This window comes from Phocoena sinus, chromosome 7, assembly GCF_008692025.1.
Source record: "Phocoena sinus isolate mPhoSin1 chromosome 7, mPhoSin1.pri, whole genome shotgun sequence".
NCBI lineage: Eukaryota > Metazoa > Chordata > Mammalia > Artiodactyla > Phocoenidae > Phocoena > Phocoena sinus.
In genome coordinates this window covers 2,542,043-2,561,215 of record NC_045769.1, presented here as the reverse complement: position 1 = coordinate 2,561,215, position 19,173 = coordinate 2,542,043, and the positions used below count along the sequence as shown (strand labels likewise).

General features: G+C 50.0%; 1 protein-coding gene across 5 annotated transcripts in view; it reads left to right on the top strand.

Annotated features, from left to right (window-relative positions):
- TRAF3IP1 (TRAF3 interacting protein 1) overlaps positions 1–7,304 on the top strand; it is a 67,230-nt gene extending 59,926 nt beyond the window's left edge. For 4 of the 5 annotated variants that reach the window (XM_032638273.1, XM_032638270.1, XM_032638272.1 and 1 more), the window contains 3 exons: positions 4,530–4,753; positions 5,242–6,042; positions 6,279–7,304. In XM_032638273.1, the coding sequence (XP_032494164.1) occupies positions 4,530–4,753; positions 5,242–5,407 (390 nt within the window). In that variant the 3' untranslated portion in view covers positions 5,408–6,042; positions 6,279–7,304. Of the gene's footprint in view, positions 1–4,529; positions 4,754–5,241; positions 6,243–6,278 lie in introns of those variants that run through there. The other variant, XM_032638274.1, reaches the window with a different exon arrangement.
- The last annotated feature ends 11,869 nt before the right edge of the window (positions 7,305–19,173 follow it).

The window sequence follows — 19,173 nt, the reverse complement described above, 5'->3', positions numbered from 1 at the left end:
CTTTTGCTCTTCTGTTTTCAAAAATTAAGTATATTTCATGTGACTGATTCCTGTATGGTGAGTATGGTGGTGGATTCTCCAATTCTACCGTACATATTAAAAGTCTATAAAACAAGGGTTTATAGTGGTTGTATTTGTCTGGAAAGTTGCTGATATAGCAGTAGAAGCTATGCGTAAATCAGAGGCTGTCGTCAGTGGAGTGTGCTTTTAAAGCACATGATCAGTGCTTGACTTATCCACCCCACCTACCACTTTAAGTGAAAGTTTGAAAAATGCCAGAATTTTGATATTTTGCAGCAACAATAAAAGCCTCTCCCGACTATCATAATCCAAGCCCAAATGTGTCTTGTTTAAAATCTTAGGCTCTTAAAATTAGAACTCTTAGATTAGTGCTCCCGGGCTTCCCCGGCGGCGCGGTGCTTGAGAGTCCGCCTGCCGATGCTGGGGGCGCGCGTTCGTGCCCCGGTCCGGGAAGATCCCACATGCCGCCGAGCGGCTGGGCCCGTGAGCCATGGCCGCTGAGCCTGCGCGTCCGGAGCCTGTGCCCCGCAACGGGAGAGGCCCCAACAGTGAGAGGCCCGCGTACCGCAAAAAAAAAAAAAAAAAAAAAAAAAAAAGCAAGATTACTGTTCCCAATCCTGCTTGGTTCTGTGCCACAGAAACATGAAGGATTTTGACAGATGACCCCTTATTGTCTGCATCCACGTTGGGACTTGCCAGTTCGGCAAGACGTTGTGCCTGTTAGTCTCCATCCTAAGTTCTGTGCCCTAAACAGTTTTGTGTTAGAGACGACATGATGCCAAATACATAGGAATTGCTTAATAATCATTGAGTCGGTTTAAATAGAATTTTAAATGTCTGAACTAAGTAGTCAATATAATAAAGACAACACAGTTTTTCCTGGGAAGTCGTTTGTCATTGTATTGATTCATTTTAGTCATTTAGCACTTTAATTTAAAAGCATTTTTATAGCTACTACCTTTTTTCTTTAATTAAACTTATTTTGAGATAACTAGATTCAAATGCAGTTGTAAGAAATAATAGAGAGATCCCAGGGACGCCTTACTCAGTTTTTCCCGCTGATAACATCTTACAAAACTGAGTGCAGTATGACACCCAGGATGCTGACCTTGATACAGTCAAGATACAACATCTCCATCATCACAAGGATCCCTCTTGTTGCCCCTGTATAACCACAATCCATTCTCTACCTTCCACCCCAGCCCGTCCTGAACCCCTGGCAACCACTAATCTGTTCTCCGTTTTTATAGTTTTATCATTTTAAGAATGTTATATAAATGGAATCACGCAGCATGTATGTTTTTTTTTTAATTTTAAAATTTGTATTTATTTTTGGCTGTATTGGGTGTTCGTTGCTGCACATGGGCTTTCTCTAGTTGCGGCGAGCGGGGGCTACTCTTCGTTGAGGTGCGCGGGCTTCTCACTGCGGTGGCTTCTCTTGTTGCGGAGCACGGGCTCTAGGCACGCGGGCTTCAGTAGTTGCGGCACATGGGCTCGGTAATTGTGGCTCACAGGCTCTAGAGCGCAGGCTCAGTAATTATGACGCGTGGGCTTAGTTGCTCTGCGGCATGTGGGATCTTCCCGGACCAGGGCTCGAACCCGTGTCCCCCGCATTGGCAGGCAGATTCTTAACCACTGCGCCACCAGGGAAGCCCGCGGCGTGTAAGTTTTGAGACTGGCTTTCTTCACTCAGCATAACTCTCTCAAGGTCCGTCCAGGTTGTTGTGTGAATCAACAGTTCATTCCTTTTTTATTGCCAAGTAGTATTCCATGATACAGATGTAGCATAGTTTATTTAACTACTCACTCCTTGAAGGGCATCTGGGTTGTGTCCAGTTTTTGGCTCCTTGAATACAGCTCCTGTAAACATACCTATACAGGTTTTTGTGTGAACGTGTCTTCTCTTCTCTGGGATCAGTGCCCAGGAGTACAATCGCTGGGTTGTATGGCAGCTGCATGTTTAGCTTTTAAAGAAACTGCCAACTGGTTTTCCAGAGCAGCTGCACCATTTTACGTTCCCACCAGCCGTGAGTGAGGGATCCAGTTTCTCTGCACCCTTCCCAGCATTTGGTGTGGTCGCTGTTTTTTGTTTTAAACATTCTGATAGGTGTGGAGTGTTATCTCATGGTGGTTCTAATTTCCATTTCCTTCGTAGGTAATGATTTTGAACATCTGTTCACGTGCTCGTTGGCCTTCTGTATATCATCTTTGGTGAAATGTCTGTTCTTTTGTCCGTTTTCTAATTTGATTGTTTGCTTTTTTTGCTGTTGACTTTTGAGAGTTTTTACATTCTGGGTGCTAGTCCCTCACCAGGTCTGTGGTTTGAACATATGTCCTCTCACTCTCTAGGCTTTCTTGCATGCTCTCAGCAGGGTTTCTTGCCCAGCGACAGTTTTTAATTCTGATGAAGTCCAGTTTATCAGTTTTTCCTTTAATTGATCATGCTTTCGGTGTCAGGTCAGAACTCTTTGCCTGGCCCTAAATCCCAAGGATTTTCTTCTAGCTTTTTTTCTAGAAGCTTTATAGTTTTCTGTTTTACATTTAAGTCTGTGATCCATTTGGAGTTAATTTTTGTACAAGATGTGAGACTTAGATCAAGGCTCATTTTTCCCTGTGGATGTCCAGTTGCTCCAGTGCCTTATGTTGACTGGCTGTGTTTCCCCCACTGGATTGCTTGTGCACCTTCGTCAGAAACCAGCTGGGCGTATTTGTGAGGACCTGTTTCTGGAGTCTCTGTTCTGTTCCGTTGATCTGTGTGTCCATCCTGCCAGTACCACCCTGTCTTGATTACTGTAGCTATCTGGGAGGTCCTGAAATTGGGTAGCCTGATTCTTCCCTCTTATTTCTTCTTTTTCAAAATGTTTTAGCTGTGCTAGTTCCTTTGCCTTTCTATATAAGTTTTAGGATAATCCTGTCCATGTCTACAGAGAATTTGGGATTTTGGTAAGAATTGTATTAAACCTATTTATCAGCTTGGGGAGAATTGACATCTCTACTATGTTGAATCTTGCAATTGATGAACAGGGTATGGCTCTCTCTTTTTAGAGCTCCTTTGATTTATTTCATCCACATTGTGTAGTTTTCAGTATACAAATTCTGTACGTATTTGGTTAGATTTACACCTAGTATTTCTTTTTTTTGAGCAATTATAAATGGCACTGTATTTTTAATTTTGGTATCCGTGTGTTCACTGGCAGTAAATAGAAACACAGTTGATTTTCGTATGTTTATCTTGTATCCCGCAACCTTGCAGAGCTCACTTATTAGTTCTGTGAGCTTGGCCTTTTATTTGTAGTCCTGTGTACTTAACACTGTCTATGTACCAGGCGTTACGTTAAGGCTTTCCGTGTGTTTGCCAAAGGCCAGGACGTAGTGAGGCTAGGATCTTGACTCATAAATTACTTATTCACTTCATCTATTCATTTGGCAAATATTTAAGGAGCACTTATATGGACCAGATGCAGGGTGTCTGCCCTCCTGGGGCCTGCGGTCTGAAACCGGAATTAGAAGTGACACAAGCGGTTATCTAACTTAATACAAGAAGTTTAAAAATAAAACAAGACGTTGATTAATTATAACCTAATGCATCTGACTCAGTGTCAGTGGGTAAAGCAGGGACCTTTAGTCAGCCTGTGTGGAGTGGGGGCACCCAGGGGGGACTTGCTAAACATTGTTCATTTCCCCAGGAAGGGTTTCCCGACCCAAACTGCTTGTTGATTCTTACATCAGTTTTTGCAGTTCAGAGACGTCTGTGGTAAAACCTCATATGAAGGGAATTAAATATTTCTTGTCCAAGAGCCCAAGAACTCCTGGCCAAAACTGCATGAAGCTCCCTGGTCACCTCCTTCACCTGCTGTGCATTAGCCCCTCCCCCGCCGACCCTGCACCCTCGATGCCCGCCGGGGCCCCAGGCCCCGTCACCTCCGCACCGGCCAGCCCAGGCCAGCCCTCCTCGACCTCACCTGCTGCCCCGGCGCTGCCGATGGCCGCACCCTCCGTCCGCACACCGCATCTCCCTCTCTCCACCTCGCAGCCCTCTTCTCCTCGGCTGGCGGCTGCCCTCCTCTGACCTGGCAGGCCGGGTTGCAGAGTCGTTTGAGCTGGGAGGGTGGTGCATCAAGGAGTGAGATGCAGGGCCAGGTCCCCTTCCCGCCAGACGGTTTGGGAAGATCATCGGTGGCCCTGCCTGAGCTTTTGTAACAACAGCGGCAGTAAGTTTCTGGCCAGTTGGGAAATGAAAATCTTACCCTACAGAAATGTGCCCCTCGGGCAGCCTTCCAGGGACAGGGCCTTACGGGACGCTGCTGACATGCTCACACAGGGCCAGGCACCCCGGGCCACTGCTGGCCTAGTCTCGCGGTCACAGGCGTGAAGCAGTGTCCCATAGCCGGGTGGGTCCCGAACCGGCACCGTCCCCACGCCCACGCCCCTTCCGCCTTTAGCAGTCCCTGTCCTGCCTTAGGAGTGAGGCTGTTGCTCTCTCTTCATTCTCTTCCCACTGACTGTAGGAGAAACTGCTCGTCTTTGAGTCAGCGTGGAAGAAGGAGAAGGACATAGTCTCCAAGGAGATAGAGAAGCTCCGTGTGTCCATCCAGACCCTGTGCAGGAGCGCACTTCCCCTGGGCAAGATCATGGACTACATCCAGGAGGATGTCGACGCCATGCAGAACGAGTTGCAGCTGTGGCACAGCGAGAACCGGCAGCATGCTGAGGCCCTGCGGAAGGAGCAGAGGTGGGGGCCGGGGGTGGGGGGGGGAGAGCCGGGGCAGAGAGTCGGGGCGGGGCCCACGTGTGCCCGCAGCCCAGGGGGAGGGCTCCCGAGAGCCCACGGCCCCTTGACCCTCTCTTTCTTACCTCCTCCCCCGAAGGAAACACGTTTCTTTTTCTTTTTCGTTCATAGCATAACGTGTATTTCTTTGTAGCTGTTGGAGAAGATCTGCAGTCAGTGTTCAAAAACGAGATTTAGACATTAAAACAGACAGCAAACTTTGCAATTTGGATACCATATTTTTCATGTATCTTATCGAAATCCCCAAAGCTTTGTGACTGTAATTTGAAAGTATTTTAATTTTTCACTCTGAAAGAGTACATTTATGTTTTTACCCTTTTTCTTTGGATGCAATGACTAATTCCCCTTTTGTTGTCTTCCACTGTTTTAATTAAGAAGCAAATGTAAAATGTGAAAGATATTTATGAGCCCCTGGCTTTGCTTTCCGTCAGCATCACAGACTGTGCCCTGGAGCCCTTGGAGGTGGAGCTGGCGGAGCTGGAGCAGCTGGTCAGAGACCAGCAGGACAGGATCTGCGCCGTGAAGGCCAGTATTCTGAAGAATGAAGAGAAAATTCAGAAAATGGTACATAGTATCCATTTGAGTTCCAGAAGGTGAAAGCTCAAACCTTTCGGAGACTAAAGGTCGTCCGTCGTCCTCAGTTTGCACGTTGTTACTCCTTAAGTTTCCGTTTGAAGACAATGAAGAGTTTACAATGTTATCCAACTAATTTTCAGAGCTTTACAAGCTTGAGGCATATTCAGTGTGTGAAAGACCATGTGTTCCTACCTTCCTCCGCTAGAATACTTGCTAGTTATAAATAGCTCTTGCAAATGCCTGTGTGAAAAGTTTCTTTACAAGCCTGTTCTTCGTATTTCCGCCATAGGCTGTTCAGTTCTGTGCCAGATTCGCCAGCAGGTAAGTGGTGCTGGCGCAGCCAGGGATGCAGGCGTCCGTGATTTCAGACTCTGAGTCTAGTGACAGGACTTCCGTGAGTCAAGCACTGAGTGAGATGGCTGTACATTTTGATAGGAGCTTCATAAATACTATGAAGCCTGAAAATGAATGAATTATATTTTTAGCTCATTTCCACTTGAAAAGGGTTAATTTCGGCCCATATCTTTATAAGGTACGCGTGAACTTTAATTTTTAACCTCTTTGTGATTGCATACACGTTATGTAATTTTCTTACTGGTCCCTTTTATCCTTTGCTTATGTTTCCAGCCCTTAAAGTTCTTACATTTAAAAAGGAGGTTTGGGGCTTCCCTGGTGGCGCAGTGGTTGAGAGTCCGCCTGCCGATGCAGGGGACACGGGTTCGTGCCCCGGTCTGGGAGGATCCCACATGCCGCGGAGCGGCTGGGCCCGTGAGCCATGGCCGCTGGGCCTGCGCGTCCGGAGCCTGTCCTCCGCAACGGGAGAGGCCACAACAGTGAGAGGCCCGCGTAACGCATAAAAAAAAAAAAAAAAAAAAAAAAAAAAAAAAAGGAGGTTTGAGTATGGCCTTCATGGACATCGTCTGGACATGAGATTGTCACAGGCCCTTTCCTCACTTTCTTTAACACTTTGCCCCTGGGTTTTCGCCGCGTGCACACTTGTGTCACTTGCCTCGTTCTCTCCAGAAGAGGGGCTTGCTCTCCAAGGCATCGGCATCATGCCTTTTCCTTCGCACAGGTGTAAGTACCTGTGCACCTGAGAGACAGGTAGCTTAGGGAAAACTGCAAAAGGAAGACTTAAAAGGATACATGGATTTGCAAAATTTTTTAGTGTTAGCATTTTTTTGGAAATTGTTTTTTTAAAGCAAAAGTTTTTTTTTTTTTAAACACGGTTTATATTTAGTTTTTCACTGCATATAATATTGTAAATACTTACTAAAGTCTTCAATTTGTGTATAAAGGATTTCACTGTTTGGAGACATACTTACGGGTCTTAAGGTCTGGGTCCTGATACTTTTATTTCTAGATACTGTATTTATTATGTAACCCAAGGAGGGCCATTTTAAGTGTTAGAATTTGCCTGAGAAAGTTTTGTTTCTTTAAAAGACTAGCACAAATGGCACGGTTAAGTTTTTCTTAGTGTAATTTCCAAAATAAATCTGTTACAAAGGTAGTTCTATGACTCTCGAAGCTGAGTAAGTTCAAGGTCACATTATTAAGGTCTGCCATTGTGAAACATTGGTCTTCTCCTTTCCGTAGTTTACTGTAAAATTCAGTTTGGCGAGGCTCCACTAATGCAGCACTGCTGGCGGGCAGGTGTGTCAGTCCCCAGCCCTCACATGCTCATAGTCTCTTTTCCACTGGCTTGGATGGCAGCCACCATCCTAAAGGGACCCTCTTTTGCTTCAAGTGAAGGTGTCTGCCTTTAATGAATTTGTACATAAGACTAGAGATTTTGTGTTGCAAAAAATTACATACATTGTGAGTAAAATTTTGTATGAAGTAGTCTCTTAAATTGTATCGTAAAATTTATTTTTCTTTTATACATAAATCATTAAAAATAATCAGATATTTTTTTCTATCAGTGTATGGGTTGTGCAGTTCAGTTCACACCTGGAAAAAAGCATTTATAAGCATTTGGATTTTTTTTAGTTTTCAGATGTGTGCAGTTTGTTTTTCTTTGAAGAAAGTTCAGGGAAATTTATATTTTCACTCATTGTGACACCCCTTTTCTGCATAAATTGAAGTCTTATATATGGCAGGTAAGCATTTACCAGAAATTTTAAGACCATTCAGGAAGTTTTAGGAAGTCTCTGCGTGTAGTTATTACTGTATCTTATCACAAACAAATTAAATCCTGTTATTTATTATTTTGATAGAATACACAAATGGGATTATTAAATGTTTTTCTCTGCTTTGGCTTGTAAGTTTTCAAGAAGTACTGGAGTCATACTTCAGAAATTTTCATTTAAGCGACTTCCCTGGCGGTCCAGTGGTTAAGACTCTGCACTTCCACCGCAGGGGGCACGGGTTCAATCCCTGGTGGGGGGAACTAAGATCCCGCATGCCGTGTGGTGCGGCCACAGAAGAAGAAAAAAAAGAAATTAAAAGTTGAGCTGACATATTTATATTTAAAGGAAATACATAAACCTTTGAAAAAAAAAACAAGACTAAAATTCAGGCTTTCTACTTTGATAGTCATGCTTATTTTTCTTAATAAGCAACTTAAAAAATGATAACTGGAATCTGTGAAGACAGATGATGTTATTTAGCGACAATATAAGTGCAGTTTAGGATTGGGGGGTGGGGGTCTGGAATTCTCAGTCTGTTGACAAGTGCCCCTGAAATATTCCCAGACTTCTTTTCCAGGCTGCCCTGAACTGACCGGGATGTGTCTTCTGCTGACTTGCGCCGCCCTGGGGTACATGAGCGAGAGGAGAGGTGGCTGGACCTTTACCAGCTTGGTGTCACCAGTCACAGGCTTAGGGCGACCAGTCTGCTTGAGTTCCCACAAGAATCGGGTTCAGGGTGAGGCCGCACGCAGGACCCTGTGCTCAGGCGGCCGCCCTGAAGGGCCGGTTTCCGCACAGACCCAGACCCCCTCTCAGCTCCGGGGTCTTCTGCCTGCTCCCAGGGGGGGCAGAGGCAGAGCGCCTCGCTCCTCACGCCCTCCCTGCCCCCAGGAGCCCACCGCCCGAGCTGGGAGGAAGCCCCAGGCCCGTCCACTCCCGGGGTGTGCTCTTGCCGTGGCGGGGCTGTGTTCACCTCTATCCTGTGATGTACTTCACTAATCGAAAGGCCTCATGTTCTCCTAAAAAGTGTTTGGGTGAGTGCGCTTCACACAAGCTCTGCAAGAGGGCAGAAGGAGGCCCCTGGAAGAGTCTCCTTCTGCCGCTTACGTGCATTTTCATAAAAGCAGTTTGGGAAGGACTTTTATTTTTTTAATTCAGTGAGAGAAATGACATTTAAATGGCTTTTTAAGCTATAAAACTAGTGTTTAAGTCCATATTTAGAGCTGAGTTCCAGTTTGATTATCAGCCTCTTTAACCAAGCAAGTTGGTCTTTCTGGTGAGAAAATGGGGTTCAGGGACTTCCCTGGCCGTCCAGTGGTTAGGGCCCCGCGCTTGCACTGCCGAGGGCGCGGGTTCAGTCCCCGGTCGGGAACTAAGATCCCACAAGCTTCGTGGTGCAGACCCCCCGCCCCACCAAAAAAAAACCGAAAACGGGGTTCCGAAGGAAATCAAGGCCTGAGTCACGGAGGCTGTGCCGGCCAGCCGAGGCGCAACCAGGGCTTTGTAAGCCAGTGTGGTGGGTGCGCTCGGTGTGCGAGGTTCCCCGGCAGCCCCGCCCTCTGCCCCCCACACCGCCGGCTCAGCACACCCCGCAGGCGCGCGGCCAGCGAGTCGGGGCAGCTCAGAGGACGCTACGCCCGCACCAGTTTTCCGCCACAGCCTGTCGGCTAATTCACAGCATCTGTCTTGTTCTTCACTGCACTCTCGGACTTCCCGTTCAATTCTCGGAAAAGGCTCTTAGCGTTGCTGTCGCCGTGACGTAACAAGCCAAAAAACACTTAGGTCTGCCGTTTACGGTCCCCGTCAAAGCCAGCACTTTGCCGGGTGATGGCGGCCAGCGATCGCGGGCCTCGCTTGCCGGACCCCGGCCTGAACGCCGGGTGCGCGGTGCCTCTTGCGCCCGCCTGTACTTGGGGCGCGACGTGCACCCTGGGGAGCGGAGCCATAGCCCTGATCTGCTCAGGACGGTGACAGCCGTGCCTTTTCTTGAGGCAGAGTTATTAATACATCCCTTCCCCGCCTGCAGGAGGGTTCTGGTTTGGATGACAAATGACCTTCTCCCTCTCCCTATTTGATACCTAGCAGTGGTGACACACGGCCGTGAAGGGGTGACGGGGCCCCTCTGAGCGACAGGAGAGCCGTGTGGGTCCCACTGTCGCCACAGCTCTGCCGCAGGTCAGGGGGCGTTCGTGACGCGTCCACACTGCAGACAGGTGACAGGACCTCTGCTTGCCCGGGGCAAGACGCGGACCTGTGTCTTGGCTTCATGACTGTTGCAGGGCCTTCCCCAAAGGCTCCCGTCTGAGCTGATGTTGCCTGAAGGGAGTCGCAGGAGGCCTGTCGGACGCCCTTCCAGCTGTCTGGACGGGGCTGCAGGAGGTGGGTCTGTGCTGTGTGCAGCTGGCACGACCTTGACCGGGCAGGACAGAGGCCCCGGAGAACCTCCCCGGGCCACGGCAAGATGGGACCAGGCAGACCCTGCCTGGAGGAGAGCGGCAGGAGGAACCCCAGGGCTCCTGGCACCACAGTCAGGGCGCGCTGGGCGCGCAGAGACGCCCCCCACCCCGGGGCATTCCGTGGTGAAGCCGGCACAGCGCGACCTCAGGGGATGCCCGTGGAGGCGAGGCCCGGCTGGTCCGCGTGGACGGCAGGGTTGGGCCGTGTTCCCACGGAGCCCGGCGTGACATCCGATGACAGTGTTATGTGTAAATGTCTTTTTAAAAAAGAAAATGACCGTTAACTGCTCTCACGTATCAGTATTCTTAGTCATTCCACATTTTTGTATGTGGCATAACTATAACTTTAAAAATATGGCTTCCATATTTTTATTTAAAGTGCTTTTTTTTTTTTTTTTTTTTTTTTTTTTTTGCGGTATATGGGCCTCTCACTGTTGTGGCCTCTCCCGTTGCGGAGCACAGGCTCCGGACGCGCAGGCTCAGTGGCCATGGCTCACGGGCCCAGCCGCTCCGCGGCATGTGGGATCCTCCCGGATCGGGATACGAACCCGTGTCCCCTGCATCGGCAGGCGGACTCCCAACCACTGCGCCACCAGGGAAGCCCTAAAGTGCTTTTTAAAGAAATAGATTATATATTAACATGGATGAATAAGTGGTGCAAAAGGTCTGCAGCGAGCGGTCTCCCCCTTCTCATCCCCGTCTGCCCTGTTTCTTCGTGCCCCTGTAGGCAGCCTCTTTTATTAGATTCTCCTTTGTCTCTCTGTTTCTTTAGGGAAATATGAATACATATTTTTATACTCCCACGACACACAGTATCGCGAAAGGTAGAATGCTATATATATGCCATTCTGCATCTTGGTTTTTAAAATTTTCCCAAATCCTGGGGACTGCGCCCTGCCAGTCCCTAGAGGCCATCGTCATTCCCTGCAGAGCCGTGCGGAGTGTCCCAAGGACGTGCCCGGTGCGTGCGGCCCAGTTCCCTGTCGCTGGCCTCGGGTGGTTTCCAGCCTTGCGCAGTGACCGACCTTGTTTTGCTTCGTTTTTTACGTGTGCAGGTGTGTCCGTGGATGGACACCCAGAAACGAGGTTGCCGGGTTGCTGGGTAGACGCAACGTAACGTCGGCACCTCAGCTTCAAGGCGATGGCTGTGGGCTGCGCTGTTTTGTCTCCCGCCAGTACAGGTGCAGGCGTGTCTGCTTCGCCACAGCCTTTCCAGCGGCTATTGTCACACATTTGGCCTTTTGTTACTCTGACAGGTGAGAAAGCGGATCTCGGTGAGGTTTAATTTACACTTCTCTTTTTTCGAATGGCTTCGAGCATCTGGCCGTGTGTTTAAGGACTGTTTGCTTTCTGTGAACTGAGTCTTCTGATCAGCTGCCCTTGATTCTGGTGGACTCTTGGCCTTTTTCTTCCGATTTGTTTCTAGAAGCCCTTTGTGTCTTGCGTTGTAAATATTATTTTCCACTTCGCCTTTCACCCAAAGTGATGCTAAACAAATAACGATGCTAATCATCCTCATTTTTTTTTTTTTTTTTTTTTTGCGGTATGCGGGCCTCTCACTGTTGTGGCCTCTCCCGTTGCGGAGCACAGGCTCCAGACGCGCAGGCGCAGCGGCCATCATGGCTCACGGGCCCAACCGCTCCGCGGCACGTGGGATCCTCCCGAACCGGCGCAGGAAGCCGCGTCCACTGCATCGGCAGGCGGACTCTCAACCACGGCGCCACCAGGGAAGCCCCATCCTCATTTTGTAACCGACTTGACGGATGGTCCCTCTGGTGCCACTGCTCAGAGCGGTGTTGACCGCTGCTTTAAGGTACTTTTATCACGTTGAAAACACGTCCTATTCCCGGCTCACAAAGAGTGATCAACACGAATGGATGTTGAATCGTTCTTTTCTGTTAGGGAGAGTGTACCTGTTTCTCCTTTGGCCTGGTGATGTGATATTCTAGGTCACCTGATGTCAGAATATCCTTACAGTCATAGATCAGATCCTGCCTCATCAGGATGGATTATTCTTTTGCTCTTCCAATTAGTTGTGTTACGTAGTCATTATTCCAGGATTTCCTGTTGCCGGGGCTGCAGGGGCGCCCTCTGTTGTTCCGTTTACCCCAGCCCTCTGTGGTTCTCTGTCCCTGGGGTGCGGCCCCCCGGCACTCCTGCCCGCCCCGGGCTGCAGCTCCGGGCCCAGCACACTTCCCTGCCTGCAGTGCCCTGAAGCGGACAGTGCTTGTCGCTGCCCCACAGAGGGGGAGGGGGAGAAGGTTCCAGTAGGAGGTGTTGCCCTTCCAGTGGCTGCTGCTCCCTTTCCCAGGTCTACACCGCGAGGGATACATGGTGAAAAGCTGTCCAGCGTCTTCTGGGAGGTTGTGGAGGACACCTGCAGGAGGGTGGCCCCGCTCCAGGCTTTCTCCCTTCTGGCTTGGGCTCTGCCCTCTTTTGGGTTCTGTGCCGGGTGCCTGTCCTGTGGCCTCAGCTCCCAGCTCAAGACAAGTCTCCGGCTTGTGCAGCCTTTTTCCCCAAGTGGAGCAGGACGTTCTCCTCTGCCGGTCCTGGGGGCTGGTTCCTGCGTCTTGCTCTGAACTGTAGACTCAAAGCCCCCGATGGACCTGAAAATCAAAGGTCGGGCCAGATAGTGACGCCACAGTGTTTCAAAGCCCAAACAAGGTTCATCATCAACAGTAAGGGGCAGACGGGTCAGTATCTGAAGGCTGAGGGTGGCGTGCTGGCTGGGGGCACGTCTCACTGGCCGCCAGGATTACAGATGGGATGCGCCCCCCCATGACCCCTGGACCTTTCCCCCAGCCCCCCAACCAGGACTTGAGCCATGTCTCTCCTCCGCTGGCAGAGAAGAACAAAGGTGCCCCACGGGGGAGTGCAGGTCCCTCTCCCTGCCGGACCCCACCTCTCCGGGTGAATTCTGCCCTTGCCGAGGTGGTCTCCTCTTCCCTTAAACCCCACAGGCAAAGGCAGACCTGGTGGGAAGGAGGCCAGTGGCCTGGGGAGAGCTCGGGACTTGGAGGCTGTGTGGCCTGGGTGTCCCCGCACACCATCTCTGAGCAGTAGATGCCTGGGGACGGGGTCGCCATGACCCCTCAGCATCAGGGGGCTTCTCAAGAGCATTCCAGCTCACACAGGGTCTCCTGGGGGCTCCTCAGCCCCTTCATCCTTCAGGGCAGGTGGGCTGTGTCCCCATCTTGCTGGAGGGTCGCACATCTCCTTCCTGGCTCGAGGAGAGAATGTGCTGCAGACGCACAGTTAAGTCCGGGACTGTCCCCTCGTCCGTGTTTGGATCGCTGGCTACGAGCGTTTTCCTGTGAGAGACCCGACTGTGGTCTAAGCTGAGGTCTTAGGAGAGGCCTGCCCAGGCCTTGGCCTGAGGACACCCAGAGCTGGACACAAAAGGGGCAGCTTTGCCTCGGCCTGTGGCCACTGAGGGGACTCGGGCCTCCTGGCTGGTGGCACCGAGGAGCGATATGGTCCCAAAGCCGGGCATGGGGCCCCTTGGGGCTGAGGGCCCTGACAGTTCTGGGAGGCGCTGTCTTCATAAAGCACATGAAGCCCTCTGACCTGGGCAGTGAGGGGCCAGCCCGGCCCTCCCAGACTCCCAGCTTCCTGAGTGCAGACGTGTCCACCCTGCCCAGGGGACAGACAGATGAGGCTGGGTGGGCACAGGTCTCCCTGGGGCTCCAGCTGTCGTCCCGGTCGCGAGCCACGGGGTGCGTGGTGGGGCGGGACCAGGCAGGGCCGGCTGCCGGCTCCCCCCAGGACAGGAGGCCGAGGGTGGGCAAGTGGAGGACAGCCCGACACAGGACTGCACTCCAGCCAGCACGGTGGGCTGCCCGGGTCCAGCTCTGCTGTGTGGACCCTTAGCTTCCTCTGCCCGGGGGGTGGAGGAGGGGTGCCCAGGAGTGTGGGCATGGGTGCGGCACAGGGAAGGGCCGGGGAAACGGCGAGTCTGCGTTCCCGGGGGGTGCAGAGCATGGGCAGGGTGCAGGCCTCAGGGACGCAAACGGACCTTTCTCCCCGAAACCTGGAAATTGAACAGTAAAAATTCAAATCCCAGTGACGTTATTGAAGAAATGTAAGCTGATCACATACGATGAGGCTCTAGTAATTGTAACAGAGTGGAGCCGGTGTAGGAAAACATGAACCACTGAAATAGCACAGGACCCCCCTCCAGACACATAAGTCTAGGAATTCTGACTTCTGATAAATGTGGTTACTTCAACGCAGAAGTATTTCAGATTGGTGTCCAAATAAATGGCATTGGAACGTATGGTTTTCCATACGGCAAAACTATTACATACAAAAATAAATTCCAAGAAATTAAACAGTTCAAAACATATGAGAATACCGGAAGAAAATAATTGGAGAATATTTTATATTGATAATATGTATAAATGTTTATATAATTTATTGATATATTTATTATACTATTAATACATTTGGTATTTATGATAGTTCTGTTTTGTGAGAGGCAGTGTAATGTATCGGAACAAAGCACTTAGAAGAGAGGGTACTAAGTGCTAAACATATTTTAAGGTGAAGAAGAACTTCCTAAAAAAGACATTTTCAGAAATCTTAAGTGAAAAAAATTATATATACTTGGCTCTATAAGAAATAAAAATTTCTGTATAGCCAAGCAAAAGTGAAAAATGGTTCACTGGGAGAAATACTTGCAATGTCTGTAACAAAGAGTTACTATTCATAAGAGGCAAAGACTTTCTCATTAATAAGAAAAATACTTATGGCCCAATTGAATGATGGAAGGAAGTGACAAAATAGGCAGTCAATTCATGGAAGGAGCCAGAAACCAACGTTTGGCCTTATCATCAACAGATAAAGGGGCCGAGAGCTCGGGAGTCCAGGCTGGAGAGAGTGACTCGGGTTCAGACCCCAGCAGGTCAGGGTGCTCAGCCCTCAGCCAGAGGAGGGCTCCTTTGTTAGCTGGTGACTTCGGGCAAATGGCCTAAACTTTTGCCTCACTTGCCCATGTGTTTGATTGGGTTAATCCACATGGCACCGGCTTCATAGTTGTTGTCAGAGGATAAATGTTTCTGGTTATAGAGTACAAAGATCAATAATTGGCACGTAGTACGGGCTATATAAGTATTGACTAGTATTCACGTAATGTGAGCATCGCACTGGCACAAGTTTTCAGCTGGCAGGGGTTAGAAAGATTAATAATGCATGGTGTGGGGCTTCCCTGGTGGCGCAGTGGTTGAGAGTCCGCCTGCCAAGGCAGGGGACGCGGGTTCGTGCCCCGGTCCGGGAAGATCCCACATGCTGCAGAGCGGCTGGGCCCGTGAGCCGTGGCTGCTGAGCTTGCGCATCCGGAGCCTGTGCTCTGCAACGGGAGAGGCCACAGCAGTGAGAGGCCCGCGTACCACAAAAAATAATAATAATAATAATGCATGGTGTGGTTGAGGATGTGGTGTGTAAGTCGGTCAGTATTTTTAGAGGGCGTTCTGGAAGTACTTCTCAAAATTAAAAACAGGAATATTTGGCTGACTGAAGAAAAAGCTGGAGCAGGGAGATGACCACTGTCTTCAGATAAAAGGTCCGGTGGGTGGAGGAACCTTCAAATAAAAGGTTCTCTGTGGCCCTAGCACTGATGTGTGGATGCGAAATATAGGGAGATGGCCTTGGCCCTGTGTAAGAAATAAGTCTCCATTCAGACGGAGCGGTCCGTAGGTGGTGTGGATAGCGAGCTCCCCGCCTCAGGAGGTGTGCGAGCAGAGGCTGGTTGGCCACTTCCCAGGGATGCCTTGGGGGGTTCGCTGGAGGCTCCCTCTGCTTCTTCAGGCCTTGCCCACCACAAGGAATGACCCATCCCACTAGCCCAGATCTCCACCCACCCTCCTCCCGGCTCTACCTGCTGACTCTGCCAGGTCAGCAGATGTGGTCTTCAGGAGCCCCTGCAGGCTGAGCCCGGCTGTGCTTCCTGCCCCCGTGATGGACCTGCAGCTTCCATTCCCCTCCACTGCTCAAAGTTTGCCGGGAGAGGCCTCGCCTTGCCCTCCTCCAGCCAGGTGTGGATGTCATTGTTCTCTCCTGAATACAAACCGCCTTTCAGGAGGTTTCATCGTGGCCCCAGGAAACTGGGGGCGACGGGCAGGCAGCTTCAGAGGGATGTGCCTCTCACGACAGAGACCGATTGGGACAAGAGCATTTGCTAATTTTTCTGTTTCACTTTCAAGCAGCCTGAGACCCTTCCAGGGTGTTCCAGAGTTTTTCATTTAAACCCCGGGGAAAGCTGTCCTCTGCGATCGCGTGCCTGGCACTGGCTCTCTGGGTTGGCTGTAGCTGCCCTGCGGTTTTCCATGGCTTGGCACCTTGGTCAGGGCCTGGAATTCCCTGTGTCAGGGAAGCCCCTTCTGCTCTTTTGTTAGAGATACAGGGAAAAAGAAAGAGCCCTCCTGGCATGGAATTGTTTACAGAGATCTTTCCCTCCCACCTTCTCATGTGAGCCTCTCTGGGGCTGGGAGTCAGGCCTTAGCTACCCATTTTACAGATGAGAAAACCGAGGCTGTGTTAGCAAGTCTCAGGCCTCTGCCAGGTCTAAGCCCCAGGCATGTTGTCCAGCTGCCTTTGAGGTGAGCAAACCTGGGCTGAGTTGAAGAGCATGGAGGCCGGGTCCAGGGCTGCTGGCCTTTGGGCTGAGAACACATCGCTTGCCGGTCCCCGGGGTGGGTTCCTTGTTCTGTCATCTGGGTGAGCACACAGCTAAGAAAGGGCGAGTCAGTGATTTCTAAAAGCCCGTTTGTTGTTTTGGCTGGTGCCCCAGCAAGGACGCCTCCCCGCCCGAGTCTGTAGGATGACGGTCACCCCCTGCCCGTCTCAAACCGCACACCTGAGCCAAGACCTTGATACGTGGCCCATCAGCCCAAGGGCCACAGCCACTGGGCGCATTGGCAGGACCCACCAACCCACCGGGCGCAGCAGGTGCAGCATTTTGAGGGGCCCGGGAAAGCGTTGTAACTTTTTATAATAAAAAAAATTAACTTTTAGGTCAGAGTAAATGTTTGAATGTATAATATTAATACATCTGCCTTTATAACAATGTGGTTGTAAAATAGAATTTTTCATATTTTTTGTGAAAGAAGGGCCCACAAAGGCACAAGTGCCACAGACCATCGTGCAGCCTGAGCGCCGCCCGGCCGCTGGGGCTCACGCCCGTCCTGTCCCCAGTGTGGCTGGACCCACCTCGAAGGTGACCTCATTCCTCACTTTACCCGGACACACCCAGGGAGTGGAGCAGAGCTGCATTCTTCCGATGGGTTTTCCATTTCCAGGGATTATGGTTCTGAAGGAAAGCATCTTTGGGGCAGTTTCAGTACAAACACCGGGATGTATTTAAAAATAGAACTTGCAAATGGAAGCTCTTAAACCGTGGCTTTTAGGCAGGCATTAAGCTCGTTCGGATGGATGCAAAATCAGAACCTCATGTCAGCGCGTGGACGTGCCTCTTGCAGCCCGCAGTGCTGTGGAAGGAGGCTGTCCCCTTAGCAGTGGCTTCTGTGTCCCGCTGCCAGCACAGCCCCGCGGGCAGGGCTTGTGGACCAGCCTCCAGCCCTCCGCAAGCCTCTCTCCTATCGCCTGTAAAACTGCACACCCATCTCAGTATTTCCCCTATTTTTACAGCTGCCAGAACAACCATTTGTGGTTTTAAAATAAAACTCTTATTAGACTCCTTAGCAATGGAATGGAAAGGTCACAGTTTATAAAGAGAATTGTCTCTGGGGTGAGCATTCCCCTCGTTGTCCCCCCAGGAGGAGCCTTGCAGGGCCCTGCCTGAGGGGCACCTCCAGACCTCCAGGGCCACATGCCCCAGACACTGGCACCCCGAGGGCCAGAGCACAGGTCGAGGGGTGCACGGTGAGCGATTGTTAAACTTTCCGGAATTCTGCGAGCTGTTGTGTTAAAAAACAAAAGTAGTGGATACTGAAAACTCATCGCTTCTTAATTATTTTATCACTTTCTACTCTTAGCTCTGCCTTTGGGCCTATCTGTATGGTGGAATACTACTGTGTGTTGCATCTCTCCCTGAATCCAAATTCAGTTAAGTCCCTTTTGGCCAAGGTTGAAGTATTTACACCATGGAAACTGGCAACTTTGATAGAGTGAGAGTGATAATAAAGTATGCATATCTGTAGCCATTACATGGTGAATAGCACAAAAAACGAAGGCAATTCATTCCAGTGTTCAAAAACGATTATTCAGTTCAGCAAAGCCATCACTCGTGTCATTGCCAAACAACCGAAGTTCCTCTGCAGGAATTGTATTTCTTTTCTCTTACTTGTTAAAATAAATGAAAACGTTAACCGACATTCAGGTCAGAGCTACGTTTGTTTGTCAGTTACAGCCATAGGTTGACTATGAACACAAGAGTTCAGCAAAAATCCACAAAAACATTCTGTGAGAATCTATTATCGACCTCGTGGAATTTATAATATTGTATACCTTATTGTTTGTAAGTTGTGTGCTACACATATTTATACCACCAGTATTTTGAGAATATATTATTATGTATTGTCTCGTTGATATTTATAATTCCCTTCCCTCCGATCAGGGGAGGAGACGTCTTCCGTTTGGACCTCTGGTTCTGACTGGGGGCTGGAGGGCCTCCTGAAAGTTCTGAGTCCCCTTGATTTAGCAGGCTCTGGGGTACTGAGGTGCTTCCCGGGGTCTGGCACGGTCGGCTGGGGCTCCAGGATGAGAGGAGAGCCAGAGGACTTAGGGGGGCATTGAAGACAGAGCAGAACTGGCCTCATCGACTCCAGGGGTCCCGCCGGTGGCACCCCTCACCTGGGAAGGCAGAGGATGGAAGCGGGGGTCTCGTGTCCTTCTCTGACCACCCAGTGCCCTTCCATCGATCCTGCTTGAGTGGCTGGATCAACACCCAGGGGACCAAAAGTTGGGTGCTGGGGGTTCCTTGTACTCCGCCCACACAGCTACTGTTACTTTTGTCCCAGTGACGTTCATTGTTTCGGTTTCCTGCTTGCTTAATTTTTGTTCGGTTAGAAAACAGCATCAGGAAGGAAATAAACATGACTCATAATCCCATCTTCCAAAGTTAACGATTTATATACGCTGGTTGCTGGTATCTGTTTTCCCATCTTTAAATTTCTTTTTTCTTTACAACCGCATCTGTTTTTTATGCATAGGCAACACGTACACATCAGCCACATATTCACACCGT